The 22,723-nt window shown below is 41.2% G+C and overlaps 1 protein-coding gene across 1 annotated transcript in view; it reads right to left on the reverse strand.

Annotated features, from left to right (window-relative positions):
• LOC142651877 (acyl-CoA dehydrogenase family member 11-like) overlaps positions 1 to 22,723 on the reverse strand; it is a 260,668-nt gene that overhangs the window by 26,210 nt on the left and 211,735 nt on the right. Inside the window, exons 15-17 of the mRNA XM_075827102.1 lie at positions 18,720 to 18,805; positions 17,625 to 17,696; positions 596 to 750 (exon numbers count right to left, since the gene is read on the reverse strand). Coding sequence (XP_075683217.1) covers positions 596 to 750; positions 17,625 to 17,696; positions 18,720 to 18,805 — 313 coding nt within the window. The remainder of the gene's footprint in view (positions 1 to 595; positions 751 to 17,624; positions 17,697 to 18,719; positions 18,806 to 22,723) is intronic.

The raw sequence follows: 22,723 nt of genomic DNA on the forward strand, positions 1-22,723 counted from the left end.
TCCCCTTCTGGGTTTCCAAATGTAAGGTCCTTGATGACCTCCTGGAATTGTAGGAAGGTTTCATGATTGCCTGCATACCTGGACACCACAAAAACATTATAAAATGCAATTTGGGTAAATTGGATGACCAGCTTTTTAAACCATGTTTTGCTCTTACGCATGTCACTATATGGTTTGTTCTGAAGAGAAGTGGATGATACTTCTCATCAGAGCGCCCAGCTAGTAAAAGTATTAAAAACGCCCCGATGTACGCACCTAATACACGCCCACTTGGACTTTTACTTTTAAACACACCCACTTGGACTTTTGCAAGCCTCATTTGCATAACTACAAAAATGGTCATAACTTGGCCAAAAATGCTCGTTTTTTAAAAATAAAAACATTACTGTAATCTACATTGCAGCGCCTATCTGCTGCAATAGCAGATAGGGGTTGCAAAATCTGGTGACAGAGCCTCTTTAAGATCTACATGATTAGTTATCAGAAATTGGGCCTCCAAATGATTCCACTTCGCACACACACATATAAGGCTAGCTTTTGTGTACCTGCAAAATGACAACACTGGCTATGAATAATTGTGTAAGATTCTCCTTACATGATGGTACAGCTTTTTTCCAAAAGTTATTCTCTGTGCAGCTCTGGCACACATAAGCTGAAGTGCACTCTCTGCCGCTCCAATGGTCCTCATGCAGTGATGTATGCGGCCAGGACCAAGACGACCCTGGGCAATCTCAAAACCTCTGCCCTCTCCTGGAAGAAAACAAATGTCATAGCACAATGCAGGGTGGCATTGGTAAATTGTCAAATTCAGCCTCCATAAACAACACTGGAGCATTTAGAACCCTAAGAAGATGGCAATAAATATGGAGTATACGAAAGAATTATAGAAGCGATCGCATTTTGAAGTCACATGATGGGACAAAAAAAAATGAATGAAATTAAGGTTATAAAGTAAAACAGTTTAGAAGAAAAAAAAATAAAAAATTCCCATAAAATGTGGTTTTATTATGCAAAGGTGTTAAAAAAAATAAACCTATACAAAAAAAGGCAGAATTATGTTGTTTTTTAAATTATTCTCAACCCAAAATACAGTTAATCAATAAGTGCTATGTACCCTAAAAAGGTGGCATTTAAGAATACAATTCTTAGTGCAAAAGACAAGCCCTCATACAGCTACATTGCCGGGAAAAAAAAAGGTATGTCTCACGGAATTCGGCAGTGCAAAATAATTCTTCCCACTCAAACTGCTATTATTGTGCAAAGGTAAATAAAAAACAAAAAACTAGACATATAATAGTACTGACCTACAGAATAAAGTTAATGTTATTTATTCCGCATGGTGAACAGCATAAATGTAAACAGCAGTGTAATTGCTGTTTGTTTTATATTCCCCCCCCCTCAAAAAAAATAAAAATTTATCAAAAAGTTCTATGTACCCTAGAATGGTGCCATCAAACAAGCCCTCATACAACTATGTGGACGGAAAAATTAAAAAAGTTATGGCTTTCAAAATGCAGCATGGCAAAAACAAGAAACAAATCCTGCGCTCCTTTACACCAAAATAGGTTTGGTTCTTAAGGGGTTAAGCAAATTAGATTTCCTCTAAATGCCATTATCACTTCTGAAGAAATCCCATTTAAAGCTTACAAAGGGGCTATTATGTTCCACCTAAATAAGGAGTTTATAAATCTGCAAAATAAAAGTCAAAGGGAGAGAAGGCAAAATGATGTGTGGGAAACTGGAGAGTCATTCTAGATCTTGAGATCACTAAAACAAAGGAAGGTACAATCTGTACCAAAGTACACCGGAAAGAGACAGCAACCAATAGTTTCTTGCAGTGGAACAGTTGTCACCCTTATCCCCTTAAAGGAACAGTGTCATCACAAATAATTTTTTTATATGTTAAAGATGTTAGTGCTTTAATAAAAACGTTTATTTTCATTTGTGTGTTTGTGTTTTACTGTTTCTTATTTTTACACTTTTTCTTCCCTATGGGGGCTGCCATTTTTTGTTCCATTTCTGTGTGTGTCAATTAACGACACACACAGACATGGAGTACGGCAGCCACAGTCCCATAGGGACTGTGAACGGCTCCCGTCCCATTGACTGCCGTGTACGGCGTCTGTGTGGGAACTGCGCATGCGCCGCTCCCACACAGTCCTATTCGAAATTGGCGCCGTCCGGCGCCATTTTCCTGTGGACCGGAAGTCGCGGCCGGACAGTAATATTACTATTTCCGGTCGCGGCTTCCGGACTTGTGCACATGGAACAGCGGCAGCAAAGGGAGCGGACGGGCCGGAGGGAGCCGCGGCGGCAGGAGCAGGTAAGAGATTTTAATGTATGTTAGTGTTTGTGTGTGTTTACTACTGTATGTAAACCTACTACACTGTGGGTTACCTCAAAAAATGGCGACACACAGTGTAGGAGGTTAAACCTTTCAAACCCCTCGTTTATCCCGGCACTAGCCAGGATAAAGGAGGGGGGATGCTGAGAGCTCACTAGAGCGAGGGCTTTTAACCCAATGTTGCAATGCTGCAATTTTGGGAACAGCTCCATCTAGTGACCAAAAATGGGTAGTATTATAAATTAGAAATAATTTATAATATTACATGGACTCGTGCAAAAAAATAAAAAAAATTTGAACAATGTTTAATCACCCACACACTAAATGTTTAATTTTTAAAAAAAAAACATGTTTTTCTGGCAACACATTCCCTTTAAACGAGGTATCCCTAGAGGCCAGTTCATGAGAATTCGTCGGAATTGTAGCTCCCTTGACGATTTTGAGCTGCAGTCACAGGATCTTGCCTCTAGACTTAAGTATAGGGGTTTCCCTAAAGGAGTAATTCAAAAGGCCTATGAGGCGGCGAGAGATTCTGATAGGACAGGTCTGTTAGTTGCAAAGAAAAGGAAAGCGGAAAATATCACTAGACTTATAGGCACTTTTGACTCCAAACAATCAGAAATTATGACAATACTGAAAAGGTACTGGCGTATCCTCAGTGCAGATATGGACCTGGTGGATCAGATCACTCACCAGCCATCAGTTACATTTCGTAGGGGTAAAAACATCAGGGACAGGGTAATGCAAAGTTGCTTTGATCCTATACCACACGAGGGAACATGGCTGGATAGGAAGGTTCCAGGCACATATAAATGCGGTAGTTGCAGAGCTTGTAATTTTATCCAGAATGGGAGAAAATTCAAATGTGTTACCACCGGAATAGAGTATGATATACTAGATTTTGTGAATTGCAAAACAGCAGGAGTGGTATACCTCATCACATGTCCATGCCCACTAAATTTTGTGGGTAAAACGATTCGACAATTTCGGCGTCGAATTAGGGAACATGTAGGAGATGTGACAAATATGAGAGACACTCCAAGCATGTACATGCTAAACACCATGGTAGAGCAGAATGCTTGAGATTTCAGGCGATTGAACTGGTGCGACCTCCAAAACGTGGAGGAGATTGGGACAATCTTATTCTTAGGAAGGAGGCACAGTGGATCTACAGATTGGCATGTACACAGCCGGTGGGTCTAAATGAGCAGACAAACTATACCTGCTTTATCTGAGAGTGCCATGAGAAGCAGAAAAATAATCTTTGCTTCCATCATGTTCAAAATCATCTTAGCTTATTCTTAGATGTCTGATATATCTGTTCGTTTATTCATGTATTATTATATTTGAAATACCGCTCATATACTAAAATACTATGCCTGTTCATCTACACTAATGTGTTAACAGAGTGTCTATTAGACGTATGGCTGCCAGGTTGCTGTTTGTGAGTTGGACAGTAATCTTCATTCCCATGCAAGTATCGTTAGCTCCGTCCCCTAGATGGGAGGGCTCTGGGCATTAATGAGATGCACTCCTCGGCCTCTCTCTGTGCTTGTGCGTCGGACGCGATGTTTGGTGCTGGGCTTCCGGGTATGTCAGCCGACGTGCCGGGAGTCACATGACCGCACGTTGCGGCTGACGTGGACGACAGTGATTGGCCGTTTTTGAGGCTTTGCCTCTGCCCAAGGGGAGGAGTATTAATTATATAAACTCTGAGTCCGTAGTGAAGCGTGCCGCTGATATCCATGCGAGCACGCTTCCGTGTGTGTAACAGAATATCTGTTACAGTTCTACATCACTGGAGCTTTGGCTAGACTTTGACAAATATAGACCCCTGATGAATTAGTATACAGAAACGCATAGGGTCAGTGGAGAAGGGATTATAGCGTAGGTGACAGTGGTATTGTTGGATAACCCCAGCACTGGGGGATTTAGGAGCGGTAACAGCAGGCTCCAGTGTTTTTGCAGGTTCCCATACACTGACACACCAATGTTAAACGCTGATCCAATCTATATCTTTCAAGTACAATCAGAGGAGGGTTCACAAATGAACTGGAGATTGTTATTTACAATTTAATACGATTTTAAACAAACACGGTGGGGCTTTTTTCACAGTGGTGACTGTACCCCTGTTTTTAGAGAGTTATCTAATAAAAATTAAAAATTGTACTCATTAATTACTTCATTCTGTTTACAGGAGAGACTTAATCTCGCCATACACATTACATGTATGTCGGCTAAGCCCACCGATTTCGGCCAACCATCTAATGTGTATGGTGGCATCCTGACCCTCCGCTGATGGCAGATGTTGGGGGGGAGAAGGATCGTGCTGTTGAATTTCAACATGCCCGATCCTTTTGTGCATTAGTAGATAGGTCTGACAGCGGCTTTCTCCCTTCTACCCATTGAAAAAACATGCCTGCTCGGCTCAGCTGAGCATGCATGTGTATGGGGGAGTCAGGGGGAATAGCTGGCGGCCAAACGATCAATCGGCTGATAACTGTCTAAAGTGTATGGCTATCTTTAATGTAAGGTGAATACATTTACACTTTGCAACAATCATGACAATGCAACACAGCACATGTACGTACATACTGTATGTACACACACACACAAGACTACATGGCACATACAGCACAAACACTGCACACACACATTCATACACACAGTGTATACACAGCACATACAGCTTGTACAACACACTATTATGCTAAAGCCAAGTGATTTTCGCTAAATTGCTATTTAAAGGAGAGAAAATGATAACTACATAAGAAAATAAATCTAAAACAGAAAAAAAAAAACTAGAAAACCGTAAAGTAATAGAAAGATGCACCAAACAATAGGTTTAGACAACAGAAAATAAGAAGAAAAACTATTTCCAGACTAATTAATGCTTCCTTGGTGATCTAGCGTAGTGGTCCGGGGTGGCTAATGTCACAAGCTCTGGTGATCTAAGTTAATTCCCTCTTCCTTGCTTCTCTAGGGTAGAAGAATGAGATCATATTCAATTCCCTAGTGGTCTAGGCTAATGCCCCCCCTCCTTGGTGCAGGTAAGGTAAAAGAGGGGGACAATATTTTTTTACCAGATGGTCTAATGTAGAATAGGGAGAGATTTTGTAATGACCGGGGGTAGGGAAACAGACAAGTGAGCCCTAATCTACCCGCCACTGAGTCCCTGCCTACTTGCAACGACCCGCCCTAGGCGACGGGGTACAACTGGGCGACAGTCCCTACGCTCAATAAGTGCACGACAGACAAACAGACAAGGGTACACAGAAGCTAAGGGAAATGGGGCAGTTGCCCACGGCAACATCGTGCGCAATAAGAGTAGTGAACGAGCCGAGTAAAACCAGGAGTGTACGAGGTACAAAACACAGAGCAGGAGAGTAGTGAACAAGCCGAGTCAAACCAGGAGTGTACGAGGTACCAAACGCAGAGCAGGAGAGTAGTCAGTAAGCCAGGGTCAATATGAAGCAGGGTCAAATAGTTCAAGAAGCTGCAGCAGCGCCAGGAAACCAAACGAGAAGAATCACAAGCAAGGAGGAACAGGAAAGGCAGGTATAAATAGCCAGAGGGCGGGAGCTAGCTCCGTCTGACCAGGCTGTGATAGGCTCTCCCACTCCTAAGCCTGCCATCCTGAGTGGTGGAAGATGGAGTCAGTCTCACAGACATAGAAGCAGGGGCAGACTGATTACCTATGGGCGTTGACACAGAAGCTGTGCCTGGCACATCCTTTACAGATTTACTATCTGGTGGTCCAGGGTACAAGGAGTGTTAATATTTTATTCCCTGGGGGTATAGGGTATAAGAGGTGTTAGCTGTTTGGCTGACTTTTGTTTGGCAGATGTCGGGGGGAAAAAAAGGATTGGGCATGTTAAATTTCAACTTGCCTGGTCTTTTGTTATGACGGGAGATGTGTTTTGCTGTGGCTTTTTCACCTATCCCCATTGAAAACACATACACAGGCCGAGGCTAGCGTGCATGGGGAGGTCCAGATGAATAGCTGTTGGACAAATGAGAGTTCGTCGGAAAGCTATTGAAGGTATATATTCACCTTTAATACCTGGTGGTATACTCACCTCCCCAGGATCCAGCAATCTGTCCTGCAGTGTCCTGTCTCTGGCAGTACACAATGTATACATCGTATTTAGTTTCCTTCCTCCCCTGCACTAATAATACAGATAAATCCTGGCAGGTACAGAGGGTACAGTGCTGCACAGTTCTCTCTATGAATGAGCAGAGCGCTTCATTAACCCCTTAACGCTCAGTGACTTACTATTCCGTCATCGAAACCGCCCTGTTCGCGCTCCATGACGGAATAGTACGCCACGGGAGTAACGCCCATTTCGGCCATCCTCTCGACACATACAGGAGCTGTGACAGCTGCTGTCTCGTACAGTTTATGGGGTGTATGTCTCCGGTCAAAATGCTCACTACACCTCTAGATGAATGCCTCAAGGGTGTCGTTTTTAAAACGGGGTCACTTCTTGGGGGTTTCAACTGTACTGGTACCTCAGGGGCTTCTGCATACATGACTTTGCACCAAAAAATCCCCAGTAGGCCAAATGGTGGTCCTTTCCTTCTGAGCCCTCCCATGGGCCCAAACGGCAGTTTATCACCACAAATGGGGTACTGCCTCACTCAGGACAAATTGGGCAACAGAATGGGGTATTTTATTTCTTGTAAAAATTAGAAATTTTCAGCCAAAACAACATATTATTGGAAAAAATAATTTTGTTTTAATTCCCAGCCCAATTCAAATAAGTTCTGTGAAAAAACTGTGGGGTCAAAATGGTCACAACACCCATAAATGAATTCCTTGAGGGGTGTAGTTTCCAAAATGGAGTCACTTCTGGTGGGTTTCCATTGATTTGATACCTCTGGGGCTCTGCAAATGCGACATGGCACCCGAAAACCAATCCAGCAAAATCTGGACTCCAACAAACACATAGCACTCCTTTGCTTCTTAGCCCTCCCATGGGCCCAAATGGCAGTTTATCACCACAAATGGGGTATTGCCGCACTAAGGACAAATTGGGCAACAAAATGGGGTATTTTGTTCCCTGTGAAAATAAGACATTTTGATCAAAAATGCCATCTTATTTGAAAAAATGTCATTTTTTTTATTTCACAGACCAATGCAAATAGGTGCTGTGAAAAAACTGTGTGGTTAAAATGATAACAACAACCATAAATGAATTCCTTGAGGGGTGTAGTTTCCAAAATGGGGTCACTTCTGGTGGGTTTCCATTGCTTTGATACCTCTGGGGCTCTGCAAATGCGACATGGCATCCGAAAGCCAATCCAGCAAAATCTGGACTCCAAAGAACAAATAGCGCTCCTTTCTTTCTGAGCCCTCCCATGGGCCCAAACAGCAGTTTATCACCACAAATGGGGTATTGCTGCACTCAGGACAAATTGTGCAACAAAATGGAGTATTTTATTTCTTGTGAAAATAAGAAATTTTTAGCTAAAACTACATATTATTGGAAAAAAAATATATTTTTTTAAATTCCCAGCACAATTCAAATAAGTTCTGTGAAGAAACTATGGGGTCTAAATAGTCACATTACCCATAAATGAATTGTTTGAAGGGTGTAGTTTCCAAAATGGGGTCACTTCAGGTGGGTTTCCATTGCTTTGATACCTCTGGGGCTCTGCAAATGCGACATGGCACCCGAAAACCAATACAGCAAAATCTGGACTCCAACAAACACATAGCACTCCTTTCCTTCTGAGCCCTCCCATGGGCACAAACGGCAGTTTATCACCACAAATGGGGTATTGCCACACTCAGGACAAATTGGGCAACAAAATGGGGTATTTTGTTTCCTGTGAAAATAGGAAATTTTGATCATAAATTACATCTTATTGGAAAAAATTTCATTTTTTTATTTCACAGCCCAATTAAAATAGGTGCTGTGAAAAAAACGTGTGGTCAAAATGATAACAACAACCATAAATGAATTCCTTGAGGGGTGTTGTTTCCAAAATGGGGTCACTATTGGGGGATTCCTACTGTTTTGGCACCTCAACATCTCTTCAAACCTGGCATGCTGCCTAAAATATATGCTAATAAAAAAGAAGCCTCAAAATGCAATAGGTGCTTCTTTGCTTCTGGGGCTTGTGTTTTAGTCCACGAGCGCACTAGAGCCACATGTGGGACATTTCTAAAAACTGTAGAATCTGGATAATACATATTTAGTAGTGTTTCTCTGGTAAAACCTTCCGTGTTACACAAAAAAAATTGAATAAAATTGAAATTCAGCAAGAAAAATGAAATTTGCAAATTTCGCCTCCACTTTGCTTTAATTCCTGTGAAATGCCTGAAAGGTTAAAAAACTTTACTAAATGCTGTTTTGAATACTTTGAGGGGTCTAGTTTTTAAAATGGGGTGTTTTATCGGGGTTTCTAATACATAGGCCCCTCAAAGCCACTTCAGAACTGAACAGGTACCAAGAAAAATAAAATAATGTTCAAAAAACAATGCCAATCTAATGTAGACATATGGGAAATGTGAACTAGTAACTATTTTGGGTGCAGATGCATTTAAATTCTGAAAAATTCTATTTTTTATAAATTTTCCCTAAATTTTGCCATTTTTCACCAATAAACACTGAATATATCGTCCAAATTTTACCACTAACATAAAGCCCAATGTGTCACGAGAAAACATTCTCAGAATCGCTTGGATAGGTTTAAGCATTCCGACGTTATTACCACATAAAGTGAAATATGTCAGATTTGAAAAATGGGCTCTGAGCCTTAAGGCCAAAACAAGGCTGCGTCCTTAAGGGGTTAAGGAAATTGTCGGGGTGTCTGGCGCCACCGATCCTGCCTGTCTCTGGACTATAAGATGTATAGGCTTTTTAGCAAGATTTTTTTCTATCTAAAAGGTGCGTCTTGTATTTTGAAAAATCTGGTATATATATATATATACACACGTACGTACACACACACACACACACACACACACACACACACACACACACTCTCACACACACACACACACACACACACACACACACACACACATTCCTGTAATCCTGCATCATTAGGGCCTGACCAGTGGCGGATTACCAGACAGTCATAGAAAAATATGTAAAACTCACTTGTAAGGTTAAAAAAGCAACCTTAATTGGGTTGGATATCTGCTGTATATTGCAATCCTACAGCCCAGACCCAATATGCTGGATATAAATCTGTACCGTTCCCCTTAGAGAGAGGTACGAGGCAGAGCTGCCCTCTTTCCCCTATCCTTTTCGCTCTGTGTATAGGACCTTTAGCCGCTGCACAAACGTCACAGGACCAGAAGTAGCAGGAATCCACCAGAAATTGTGTTTATTTGCTGATGACATACTGCTGACACTGACCCTTATTACCCTGCCTGACCTATTCTCTATTCTCACAATGTTTGGTAAGATCTCTGACCTAGTCATAAATTATGCCAAATTGCATGCCCTTCCCCTCTCCATGCCCAGCGCCTCTATCTCGCTACTACAGTCCTCCTACACTTTCCAATGGTCCTCAACACACTTGAATTACTTAGGAGTCCGTATCACTCCGTTTTATAAGGATTTATTCTCTTCTAATTACCTGCCTATGTTATGGCCTATTACTGGTCTTATGTCAAGTTGGTCTCCACTGACGATCTCCTGGTTAGGTAGGATATATGCTACTAAAATGACAATTTTGCCTAAACTACTCTACCTTTTTTATACTCTCCCAATCCCCGTTCCCTCTTATTTCCCATGGCTTCTGCAAAAATGCCTTATTTCCTTTATCTGGGAAACATGTAGGTCTCCTATCCCTCAACGCACCTTGACAGCTCACAAATGTGACGGTGGACTGGGTGTCCCTAATCCTACATGATACTATTAGGCTGCTACTATATCACTGCTCTCTCTTCGAACATTGAACAATTTACATGCTACTCTGGGTATTTCTGGAAATACCTAATATTTCCCCATTACCTATTGACTCCTTTACATGGGTAACCTCTGCCCCACAATTTTTACTCCACTTGTGCAGCATTCATTACGGGTATGGTATACAGTTAAAGGCTATGTACACCTTTGACATCGTTGTTTTTAAAAATAAAATAAAATTGTGCATCAGTGTGATTTGTACAATTCCCTAAATACATTTTATTAAAAATTATTTTTACTTTTTGAGATTCAGCTGCTTTGTATTCTGTAAACATTATTGTTGGCTGAATCATGCATCCGCCAGCTCCATGGTACTGACGGGTTCAGTGTCAGCGGGTCCTGCGAGCTGTTAACGATCACATCTACGTTCATAACTTAGATGTGATCAATTACAGGTGAATCCTGCGTGTCAGAGACCTGCAGAATTCGCTGTCACTGAACCAGTCAGTCCCGCGGACCTGACGGATTCAGTTCTTAGCGAACGATACAGCTGCTCTGTATACAGCGTACAAAGCAGCTGTATCTCAGCAAAAATAAATAATTTTTAATAAAATGGATTTAGGAAGTTGCACCAATCACACTGATGCACAATCTAAAAAAAAAATCAACTATGTCAAAGGTGTACATAAACTTTAAATGTTCAGGCAAACTTATTTCCCCCCCATTTCCCTCTCCAATCTCTCTGGCTGAATAGGGCTTTCCCCCCGGTTCTAGATGACTGTCCCTCCTTCTCTTGGTGGCACGAGTGGCCTTGAAAAAGTTTATTACCTTCTCTCTCCTTCAGGACTTCTTTCCTATGAGGTACTAAAAGAGAAATACTCCATCCCTCAGTCGGAAATGTGACGATATACACAACTTAAAGAGGCTCTGTCACCAGATTTTGCAACCCCTATCTGCTATTGCAGCAGATAGGCGCTGCAATGTAGATTACAGTAACGTTTTTATTTTTAAAAAACAAGCATTTTTGGCCAAGTTATGACCATTTTTGTAGTTATGCAAATGAGGCTTGCAAAAGTCCAAGTGGGTGTGTTTAAAAGTAAAAGTCCAAGTGGGCGTGTATTATGTGCGTACATCGGGGCGTGTTTACTACTTTTACTAGCTGGGCGTTCTGATGAGAAGTATCATCGACTTCTCTTCAGAACGCCCAGCTTCTGCCAGATCACGCTGTGACGTCACTCACAGGTCCTGCATCGTGTCAGACGAGCGAGGACACATCGGCACCAGAGGCTACAGTTGATTCTGCAGCAGCATCAGCGTTTGCAGGTAAGTAGCTACATCGACTTACCTGCTAACGCCGATGCTGCTGCAGAATCAACTGAAGCCTCTGGTGCCGATGTGCCCTCGCTCGTCTGACACGATGCAGGACCTGTGAGTGACGTCACAGCGTGATCTGGCAGAAGCTGGGCGTTCTGAAGAGAAGTGGATGATACTTCTCGTCAGAGCGCCCAGCTAGTAAAAGTATTAAAAACGCCCCGATGTACGCACATAATACACGCCCACTTGGACTTTTACTTTTAAACGCACCCACTTGGACTTTTGCAAGCCTCATTTGCATAAATACAAAAATGGTCATAACTTGGCCACAAATGCTCGTTTTAAAAAAATAAAAACGTTACTGTAATCTACATTGCAGCGCCGATCTGCTGCAATAGCAGATAGGGGTTGCAAAATCTGGTTACAGAGCCTCTTTAAACATTGGCTCACAACCCTACTTAGCATCTTTTGAGCACATATGTAAAACTTCCCCCCATTCTTGTGATCTTATCTCACTTGTCTATTCAATATTGAACAGCGTTCCCTATCATACAACTCACACTTATGTTAGTAAGTGGGAAACAGATTTAAAGGCACAAGGGATATAGCTGATAGGAATACTGCGTGGGATGCAGTCTCCTCCTGCTCTATTAATACAAATACTGTACAATCTGCATTCTTGTGTTCTCATAGGCTGGTATTTGGTCTCTGCATGGATTGCTCATATGGTCCCTGGCTATCCTGCAACAATTTTAGAGGATGTGCGTCTATTAGAGATATGCTGCATGTATGGTGGACTTGCCACAGCGTTCATGGTTAGGTCCATGCGGTCCTTTACACTCCTCTCCACGGAGACCCTTGGAAAGCCCTACTTCATCATAAATCTTCTAATCTCACTCCCAACATCGTCTCCTGATGTTTTTCTTTCTGTGCGCTAAGCAAACTATAGCCCATGCCTGGAAGAAACCCTATATTCCATACTGTGAATTTCTTTCCAGTTTGGATGCTTTCATGTCAAATGAACCGCGAACTAGGACCCATCTGAAACTTCTCAAGATCTGGGGCCTGTGAATCTAATGCTCATCCCCACCTCTCAATTACCAGTCTCGCATTTTTATAGTCCTGAATCTTCCTGGGATATCTTCCTTCCACTTTTTTTTCTATTTCTCTCCTTCCTTTCTCCCTCTCTTTTCACTGTCTTTTTCTCTCTTTCCCTCTTTTCTTGGATCTTTCCGCTCTTCGACTTTCTTGATGTACTTGTTTTAGTGCTGCATGTTACATTTTTGTGATTATACGGCTTTTACACTGGATGGAATGGCACATCTGCTGTTCCTCACATAGCCATTGTTTAATCTGTTACTTTTTTTTTAAAAAAATGCATTGCTTTTACAATGCAAAGGCTTCTGTTCTGGCTCTTGCTCGTATGTTTACTCATTGTGAAAATTCAATAAAAAAAATGTAAAGTAAAAAAAAAAAACAACCTTAAAAATTAAATAAATAAATAAATACAATGTTAACACAAAACATGGTTCTCTGTACACAGTGTTCTGCTAATGGTCTTGTTATATAGCACTTATGCGCCAGAAACAAGGGCTGGATTATAACACTCTCTGGATTATCAAAATGCTGGTTTTAAGGAATTTCACTTTCTATTTATTTTTCCCCAGATAGCTAAAGTTTTCAATTTGTACAACAGTGTTGCTCATGTATGTTTATTTAATAAAATAGTTGTAGGTGGTTTATCCGTCATATTGTGTAGAACCAATGCAAAGTTTTCCACAATGTAATTTTTTCAATTCTTCCATGTATAAGTAATATGGGCATTGTTAAGTGTGTGTAAAGCCAGAACTGAGAAACGTATCAAGCAGAATGTTTGGAGACAGAACGGACAGAAAGGGGTGGCACTTTTTGGTGCGGTTTTAATTATATATACCCATAATGTCAATTATTAGAAGTCACTGAAGGGTTCCTTGACCATATGAAAGCACAAACCCACAACACTAGTGTATTTATATAGGTTACTTAACTTCAGAGTGGTTATAATATTCATTATAATTTATAGTAGAGAGTACATTTTTCTTTATAATACCTTAGCGGCTGCAGAACCTCTTTTTGAAGAGTAAGAGGAAGCTTCTCGTAGACCATGGAATGAGTGATATAAAATGACTAAATAATTTTCCCTTATCCCTTTCAAGACCGAGATCATTTTGGCCTTCAGGACCAGCCCCATTTTTTCAAATCTGACATGTGTTACTTTATGTGGCAATAACTCCGGAATGCTTTTGCCTATCCAAGCGATTCTGAGACTGTTTTCTCGTGACATATTGTACTTTATATTAGTGGAAAAATTTGGTCAATAAATTCATTGCTTATTTGTGAAAAACACCAAAATTTAGAGAAAATTTGCAAAAATTATGATTTTTCTCATTTTAAATGTATCTGCTTGTAAAACAGATAGTAATATCACACAAAATAGTTACTATTTCACATATTCCAGATGTCTACTTTATATTTGAATCATTTTTTGAACATTATTTTATTTTTCTAGGACGTTACAAGGCTTAGTACTTTACCAGCAATTTCTCACATTTTCAAGAAAATGTCAAAAGTCGATTTTTACAGGGACCAGTTCAGTTCTAAAGTGGCTTTGAGGGCCTTATGTACTAGATAGACCCCATAAATCACCCCATATTAAAAACTGCACCCCTCAAAGTATTCAAAACAGCATTCAGAAAGTTTCTTAACCCTTTAGGCGTTTCACAGGAATGAAAGCAATGCAGAGGGGAAATTGACAAATTTTTTTTTTTTTTTTTGCTGCAATTCATTTGTAATACATTATTTCTGTAACACAGAAGGTTTTACCAGAGAAACGCAACACAATATTTATTGCCCAGATTCTGCAGTTTTTTGAAATATCCCACATATGGCCCTTGTGTGAAAATGGACTGAAATACCGGCCTCAGAAGCAAAGAAGCAAAGAAGCAAAAAAGTGACACGGTTTTGGAAACTGCACCCCTCAAGGAATTTTTCTAGGGGTATAGTTAGCATCTTGACCCCACAGGTCTTCTGCTATATTTATTGGAGTTTGCCTGTGAAAGTAAAAATCGACTTTTTTTCTGAAAAAATATTTAAAAAAAAAGATATTTGCAAGGAATAAAGAATAAAAAGAATAAAACTTGTAAAGCTACTTCTCCCAATTACAGCAATACCCGATATGTGGTACTAAACTGCTGTTTGGACCCACGGCAGAGCTCAGAAGGGAGGGAGCGCCATTTGGATTTTGTAGCGCAGATTTTGCTGGATTGGTTTTCAGTGCCATGTCGCGTTTGCAACGCCCTGGAGGGAGCAAAACGGTGAAAACCCCCCAAAAGTGACCCCATTTTGTAGACTACACCCCTCAAGGAATGTTTCTAGGGGTATAGTTAGCATTTTGACCCCACCGTTTTTTTATTGCTGAATTTAGTGGAATTAGGCCGTGAAAATGAATAAAGGAGAAAAAACACCCCAACATTTGTAAAGCAATTTGTCCTGATTACAGCAATATGCCATATGTGGTAATAAACTGCTGTTTGGACCCACGGCAAGACTCAGAAGGGAATGAACAATATTTTGTCTTTTGGAGCTCAAATTTAGCTGGAATGGTTTTCGGGTGTCATGTCGCATTTGCAAAGCCCCTGAGGTACCAAAACAGTGGAAACCTCCCAAAAGTCCCTTTAGGGGACTGGAACGAGCGATCATTAGGTCGCTGGTACAATACACTGCAGTACTAATGTATTGCAGTATAATATAATTTTTACAGGCTCCTGTAACAGCGCGATCGCTGTTCCTGTCCATTAGTCCCGGGTGTCAGCTGTAATACACAGCGGACACCTGCAGAATATGGCGCGGGCGCAGCGCATGAGCCCGCTCCATATATAACCCCCCGCACCATGACATGCTATTAAGTCGTGGTGTGCGAAGGCGTTAATGCGCAGCAGATGGTGCAAAGTGAAAATTTAAATTTTCCACTGATATGCCATTTTAGCGCACAATATGTTGTGCCCAGTTTGTGCCACTGAAGACAAATACCTCATACAATGTTGAGCGGGTTCTCCCGGATATAAAATATCATATATGTGGACGTAAGCTGGTGTTTGGGCACGCTGTGGGGCTCAGAATGGAGGGAGCGCCATTTGGCTTTTGGAGCGCAGAGTTTGCTTGGTAACTGTTCTGTTTGGGGTTTTGCTGGTATTTCAGTTTATGATGTGGGGGTATGTGTAAATTGGGCAGAGTACATCAGGACATAATAAGAGGGTATAATAATTCGGTAAATAAATAATAATCCGCAGATATGTGACCAATGTCGCACTGATAAATGGCGCCCGATCTTATCCGCTTTTGGACACTGCACAATTTGTGTCGCTATATTCTGAGAGCCAGAACTTTTTTGATTTTTTATTCACCGGAGCCGTGCGAGGACTTATTTGTTGCGGGACAATCTGTAGTTTTCATTGGTACCATTTTAGGGTACATGTGATTTTTTTATCACTTTTTATTAGATTTTTTTGGCAAGCAAAGTGACAAAAAAACAGATTCTTTCACCGTGCGCTATAAATGACATTTTACTTTATTCTGCGGGTCGACACGATAACGCCGATACCAGATGTATATAGTTTTTTTTATGTTTTGTGGCATTTGTGCAATAAAATCACTTTTCGATAAAATTATTTATTTTTTGTGTCACCATATTCTGAGAGCCATAACTTTTTTATTTTTCAGTCAAAAAAGCTGTGTAAGGGCTTGTTTTTTGCGGGACAGGTTGTCGTTTTTATTGGTACTATTTTAGAGTACATGCGACTTTTTGATCACTTTTTATTCTATATTTTTGGAGGATTGATGACCAAACAAATAGTGATTCTGACATTGTTTTTTAATTATTTTTTTTGCGCTGTTCACCATGCGGGAAAAATAATATTATAGTTTTATAGTTTAGGTCGTTACGAACGCGGTGATACCAAATATGTGTACTTTTTTTTAGCATTTTAATTTTTTTCCTATAATAAAAGACTTATTATAGGGAAAAAAAGCATTTTTTTGTTTTTGTAACTTTTATAACTTGTTTTTACACTTTTATAAAACATGTTTATTACTTTATTTTTTACTTTTTACTTGAAGACTGGCAGCAATGATCGCTGCTATAATACATTACACTACCTAGGTAGTGTAACGTATTATAAACTGTCAGTGTGACGCGTGGCAGACCCGGGGGCCGTTGTATGGCCTCCGGTTCTGCCTTATAACCAACTGCAGCACCCGCAATCGTTCCCCAGGAAAGTTTGTTGTAGCAACAAACTTTCCAGTTTGTTGTAGTAACAAACTATCCAGTTCGTTGCTACAACAAGCTTTCCCTGCGATCACATGACCGGGACCTGAACCAATTAGGTTCCGGCCATGTCTCCGGGACCAGAGGTAGGGGTTAACAGCCCGATCCGGGTGTCAGCGCTACTCTGAGACACCCGGATCGCGCTTTTATCACCCACCGTGAATTCACGTCGGCACTGCACAGAGCCCAGCAAATGCCGACGTGAATATACAGTGGGCGGTCGGGAAGCGGTTAAAATCGATCTATGTATCAGGAGATGATGATTGTATACATTTCATCCAGAGACAAGTTAACGGAACGTTTCCATTCATGTATAAAACATAAAAACTTTTTATTTGTGGCAGTTAGATATTACAGTATTGTTGCCTGCAAAAACTTCAACCACCTGCCTCTCACACAGGGAATTTATGGCAAGCAACCAATGCAGATGCCTACACCATTGGGTGTATTTTGGCAAAAGATAAACTCACATCCTATCCAGCTCTATTGTTATTGAAAATACTTGCTGTCTGTTTAGATTACATCACTTAACAATCTTGCACTAGTTTCCTCTCTTCTTTATGAAAGGGGATTTCCAGAATTAGTGTAGGGATTGGCTAAATTCCCATACTGGATTACAAATAACATCTATCCAGCAAGCACGAAGCTGGTAAACCCTCAACAGCAGTTTTGTTTCACTGGAAAAACCAGGCCACACACTGCCGAAAGGGACAATATTCAGCAGAATGCAACTTACCCAGAATGAGATTAGTAACGGGAACTCTCACATTTCTAAAATGTACTTCAAAGTGTCCTCCGTGCGGGGTATCTGCAAATAAAATGGTTCCTTGTTAAAATGTAGTAAAACAGGAAGCACAAAAATACTAGTAAAACAGATACAAATGTAACAAAACATGTAACTACAGCAAACAGACAAAAATAAACAGTATACTCACCTTACCAATCCCCTAGCGACGCTTACCTGGTCCCCCACCTGTCTCTGTTAACTGGCCTCCAGCGATGACTTTTCAACAGAGACCGGCTGTGGACCAGGGAAGCGTCGGGAAAGCTAGGGGATTGGTAAAGTGAGTATATTTTTTTATTATTATTTTAAATGACTATTTGCATGTGCGGATTTTGCGGTGTATCCACGGGTAATTCGCAGCTAAATTCGCAATACTAGAATTTGATTGTAGATTTCTTCTTCCCCATTGAATTATTCAAGAAAATCAGCAACAAATCCGTGCTCATTCAGCATCAGAAATTGACATGCTGCGAATTTGAAAATGTGCACCGCAGGTAAATTTTTGTGCGGAAAAAGTTCTACAGCATGTTGAGATTTGTTACAATCTTATCCACATGGCTGGCACTGTAATCCGCTGCAGATTTTTCGTGCACAAATCTGCACGGATAATCTACAGCATTTCTGCTATGTGTGATTTCCCCGTTAGAGTATGGTGCAGATTTTTAAATCCACAGCATGCACACTCTATTCTGGATGTTCACTGCGGATTACACCCTTTTCAATGTAGAAGGAGTGAAATCCACAGAAAAATCTGCAGCACAATCTGCATGTAACAAGTGCAGATTTTGTTGCAGAAAGGTTGCAGAAGCACTGTGGAAAATCCACAACAAATCTACGTGCATAGACATGGAGTTAAAATGATAACATTCTGGCTGCCTGCAGTCACCACTAGGGGGAGTTTAATAGCTTACTGCATACTCATTTACTTTTAAATTCAATAAGAACTGTATATTCTCCCTTGTCATATATCTGTAGGCGGGCAGAAATATTTCATTTAATTCTATAGCAACAACAATAGGTGTGTAGTGTTATCAGCGGCACGATTACCTTCATACCCAAACACTTTTAGAGCTCTGATGATCTCTACACCTTCTGTGTCCATGGGAACAATGATCATGCTGTGATTCTTATACCTGAAAAATAATATTATGTGAGGCACAGTATGAGGTAACATAACATAATATATTCTAAATTATAAAATACAGCTTACAGTAGGGCTGGGCGATTTTGTAAAAAAAATTAAATCTAGTTTTTTTTCCATCCTATGGGCGATTTTTGATTTGAATATTGATTTTCTTATTACTGTTAAATAAACTGAAAAAAATACCAAGAGATAATTTGATAAATTTGGGGAAAGATTACATTATAGTGTCTAAAGTCTGAGTAGGACACTGTGCAGCACCGACCCCATGATGTGGTTTTAAATAAATGACATTAGGTCAGATTCACACAACAATGATTGAAACGTGAAAAGCGGTTTGTGTGTCAGCCGGATTTCCCAGCCCGACTACGGTACATGTGAACGGGACTCCTGGCATCATAGTCATTAAGGCTACATTCACACGACAGCGAAAAAAAATGCCCATTAAAATCTGATCGTCAGTTTTTTAATGCGGTTTTGTATCAGTGTGTCTCCAAATTTTCATCCATTTCCAGTCCCTCTGTCCGTTTTTAATGGCCGTTTGTTGTCCATTTGTAATCGGTTTTTCGTGGCCATTAAAAAAATGGATGGATTTCATTTGTCAGGGTTTTTTTTGTCCCAACCCCCTGAAACACCACCGTGCCCATGTAGATAATGCCGCAATGTGTTAGATTTCTTTACGGTTGCCATGACTACTAGCCTAGCTTCTGGGCGGCTCTGGTTTGAGTTGCAGAGCCAATCTCATTTCTCTGTTTTCATTCTATTAGATTCTCGGGTGGAGTATTTAAGTTTGGTCAGCTCTTTCATTGATGCTTGTGAATTTCTTTGTGTATGCAATTTCTGATCAAGCTCCTGGTTACACCCTGTATCACCTGACTATTTAGATTCTTGGAACTGGACATCGGCTCTGTCTTTAGATTAACCCTTTTGCTTACTGATTTGGACTTACATTCTCTCCACTGTATTCTGTTAATGCAACCTGGTTTCTATGCAGCCAAACCTGCCTTGCGGTGGGCTCTGGTGAAGACCATAGAGTAGCCTTAGTCTCTGCTGATCAGAGTAGTGATGGACTTGAGGTAGCAAATTATTTGCACGTTTATTCCTGACAGTTTCCAGCTGCCTTTAGGGAATCACTTACAGAGCAATTCCATAACTTGCACTCTGGGGAATTGCTCAACTAGTGATTCCATTACATAATGTCCCTGTAGAAAGTGCTACAGTGCCCACTGTAGCCAGTTCTACAGTGCCCACATAGTGCCACAGTGACCACAGGGTGCCACAGTGCCCACATAAAAAGTGCCAGAGCCCATATAGATAATGCCACAGTGCCCATGTGGACAGTGCCTCACACAGTGCCCAAGTAGATAGTGTGATACCCCCATATTGCACCTATGTAGATTGTGCCACAGTGCCCATGTAGATAGTACCACCCCCTGTAGATAGCACTACCCCACCCACCCCCTGTAGATAGCGCCACTGTAGCTCCCTCTAGGAGCGGTATCCCCTGGCCAGAGCATTTTGCCTACACTCTGGCGGGGGATTCGGCTCTTAGAGGGAGTCTCTGACGTCTCTGTCCATATATGTACACTGATATCAGGGTCTTCCACTGAGAGCAGAATCCACTGCCATAGCGTTGACAACACTCTGGCCGGGGATTCCGCTCCAGGAGTAGCCCTTGATGTTACTGTCCACATATGGACAGTGATGTCAAGGGCTTTCCCAAGACAGGAGTCCCCGGCCAGAGATATTGCTCTGGCTGGGGACTCCCCTACTAGAGGGAGCCCCTGAAGTCACTATCCATATATGGACAGTGACGACAGGGGATCCTCGTGGAGCGGAATCCTCGGCCAGAGGCTGCCGACGCTCTTTGGCCGGGGATTCCGCTCTTAGTGGGAGCCCCTGAAAGCCACTGTCCATACATCGACAGAGATGTCAGGGACTTCTTCTAGGTGCAGAATCCCCAGCCAGAGCTTTGCCGACTATAAAAAATAGAAATAAAAAAACAGCCCTAGTTCACACTAAATCTATCCTAAGTACTAAGCTGCCTCCTTAAATTAATAGCATCATTGAATTAAAGGCTTTTTTTTATTTTTTCATATTACAAAAACCTGAAGTCAGCAGGGGTGGGCCTCAAATGTCCAACACATAAGTGCCAGATTCCAGTGCATTTGCAATGTTCGAAAACTTAGCAGCAGTGGAGGTGGCGAGAGGTCAATATATCTTAATTGCTCTGCCAAGAATGTATGAATAGTGGTACGTAATTTCCTATATGAGAGAACAAAATCTTAAAGGGGTTTTCCCATGAGGGACATTTATGACATATCCACAGGATATTTCATAAATGTCAGATAGATGGAGGTCCCACCTCTTGGACCTGCACCTATCTCTAGAACAGGGCCCCCTAAACCCCGTTCTAGCTTTTTGTGCTCACGCTGGCTCCCATGCCACTTCCTGATTACATGGTCGTGACATAGTCGGGAGTTACAGAAACAGCGTAACTGGCGGAGGGAGATATGCTGTTTCCGTAACTCCCATAGTAGTGAATGGCAGTTAAGGAAGCATGCAAGCTACGCTGTGTCCGTAACTACTATTCAGTTCTATTGGTTCTATTTTGGGGTACATGGGGTACATGGTACATTTTGATCACTTTTTTTCCATTTTTTTGTGGGGGATGAGGTGACCAAACAGTGATTGTGGTGTTTTAATTAACTTTTTTTACGGCGTTCACTATGCGTGTCAAATAAGGTTTTGTAATAGTTCAGACTTTTACAGATGCGGCGATACCACTTATGTTAATTTATTTTTATTTTTTTAACATTTCCTTTTGGTGAATATAGGAAAAGTTTTTTTTTTTTACATTTGTAATTTTTATATATATATAAAAAAACTTTAAAGAGAACCTTTCACCTGTCCATACATGTGCAGCTGAGTGCACCATGTAATAGGCACTGCTGCACAAACATTGTCTCACTATAATAAAAACATTTCTATCCTCCTCTCTCCTACTCTCTCCTCTCTTCAGCTCTTATCAGACAGTGGAAAGGAAAGACTGTGTGATCTCGCACACAAGCCGCTGTGACACTGTCCGTAGCTAATTGGACAGCGTCACAGCGATAAGTAACGCTTCCATAACGCTTACGTCAATTTAACCTTAGTAGTTTACGGTACTGCTTCTGTCAAAACTACGGAACCCTAGCACATCGGAGACAAACATAAACCATTTGCACTTGATCCGTCAACATTGAAATCAATGGTGATGCAAACGGAAACCTATGGTTTCCGTTTGTTTCAGTCAGGGTTCCCCTGACAAAAAGCTCAGACGGAACCCCTGAACGGAGCCCTGACGCAGATGTGAACGAAGTCTAAATCGAGAAAAATTGGCTTCTGCCTCATGGCAGTTTCTTTGCCTTCCTCTGGATCATTACTGCAGAAGAATAGGCTAAACTGGATAGACTTGTGTCTTTCAGCCTTACAAACTATGTTACTTATATGGGGTTGAGATGCAGTACCAGACACAACCCATGGCAAAGTGGTGCTGTTTCAAAAAAGCAGACCCTGTTTACAAATCTTGAACAACCCCATTAACTGTGATTTATGTTATGATTTGTGTTGCTGTTTTTTGTTAAAAGGGCTTGTCTCACCATGACAGCCCCTGTCTGTACGTCCTATTAGGGTATATGGACATCATAGAGAGGGTCATTTGAATTGCCGACATATAATGATTCTACACTTCCCCTGTAGCGACCACTGATCGCCGTTCTGTCTTCTATTTAAAAAAGGGGTGGTCTTTATGAGACAACCCCTTTGAAGGAATATTCTAATGATACTCTATGTCATAAATGTCTTAAAGGTAGAATACTTATCTGGAGAACGGAGTTCCCATGTCCCCTGTTGTGTCTTAGAACCCAGC

This window comes from Rhinoderma darwinii, chromosome 5, assembly GCF_050947455.1.
Source record: "Rhinoderma darwinii isolate aRhiDar2 chromosome 5, aRhiDar2.hap1, whole genome shotgun sequence".
NCBI classification, from domain to species: domain Eukaryota; kingdom Metazoa; phylum Chordata; class Amphibia; order Anura; family Rhinodermatidae; genus Rhinoderma; species Rhinoderma darwinii.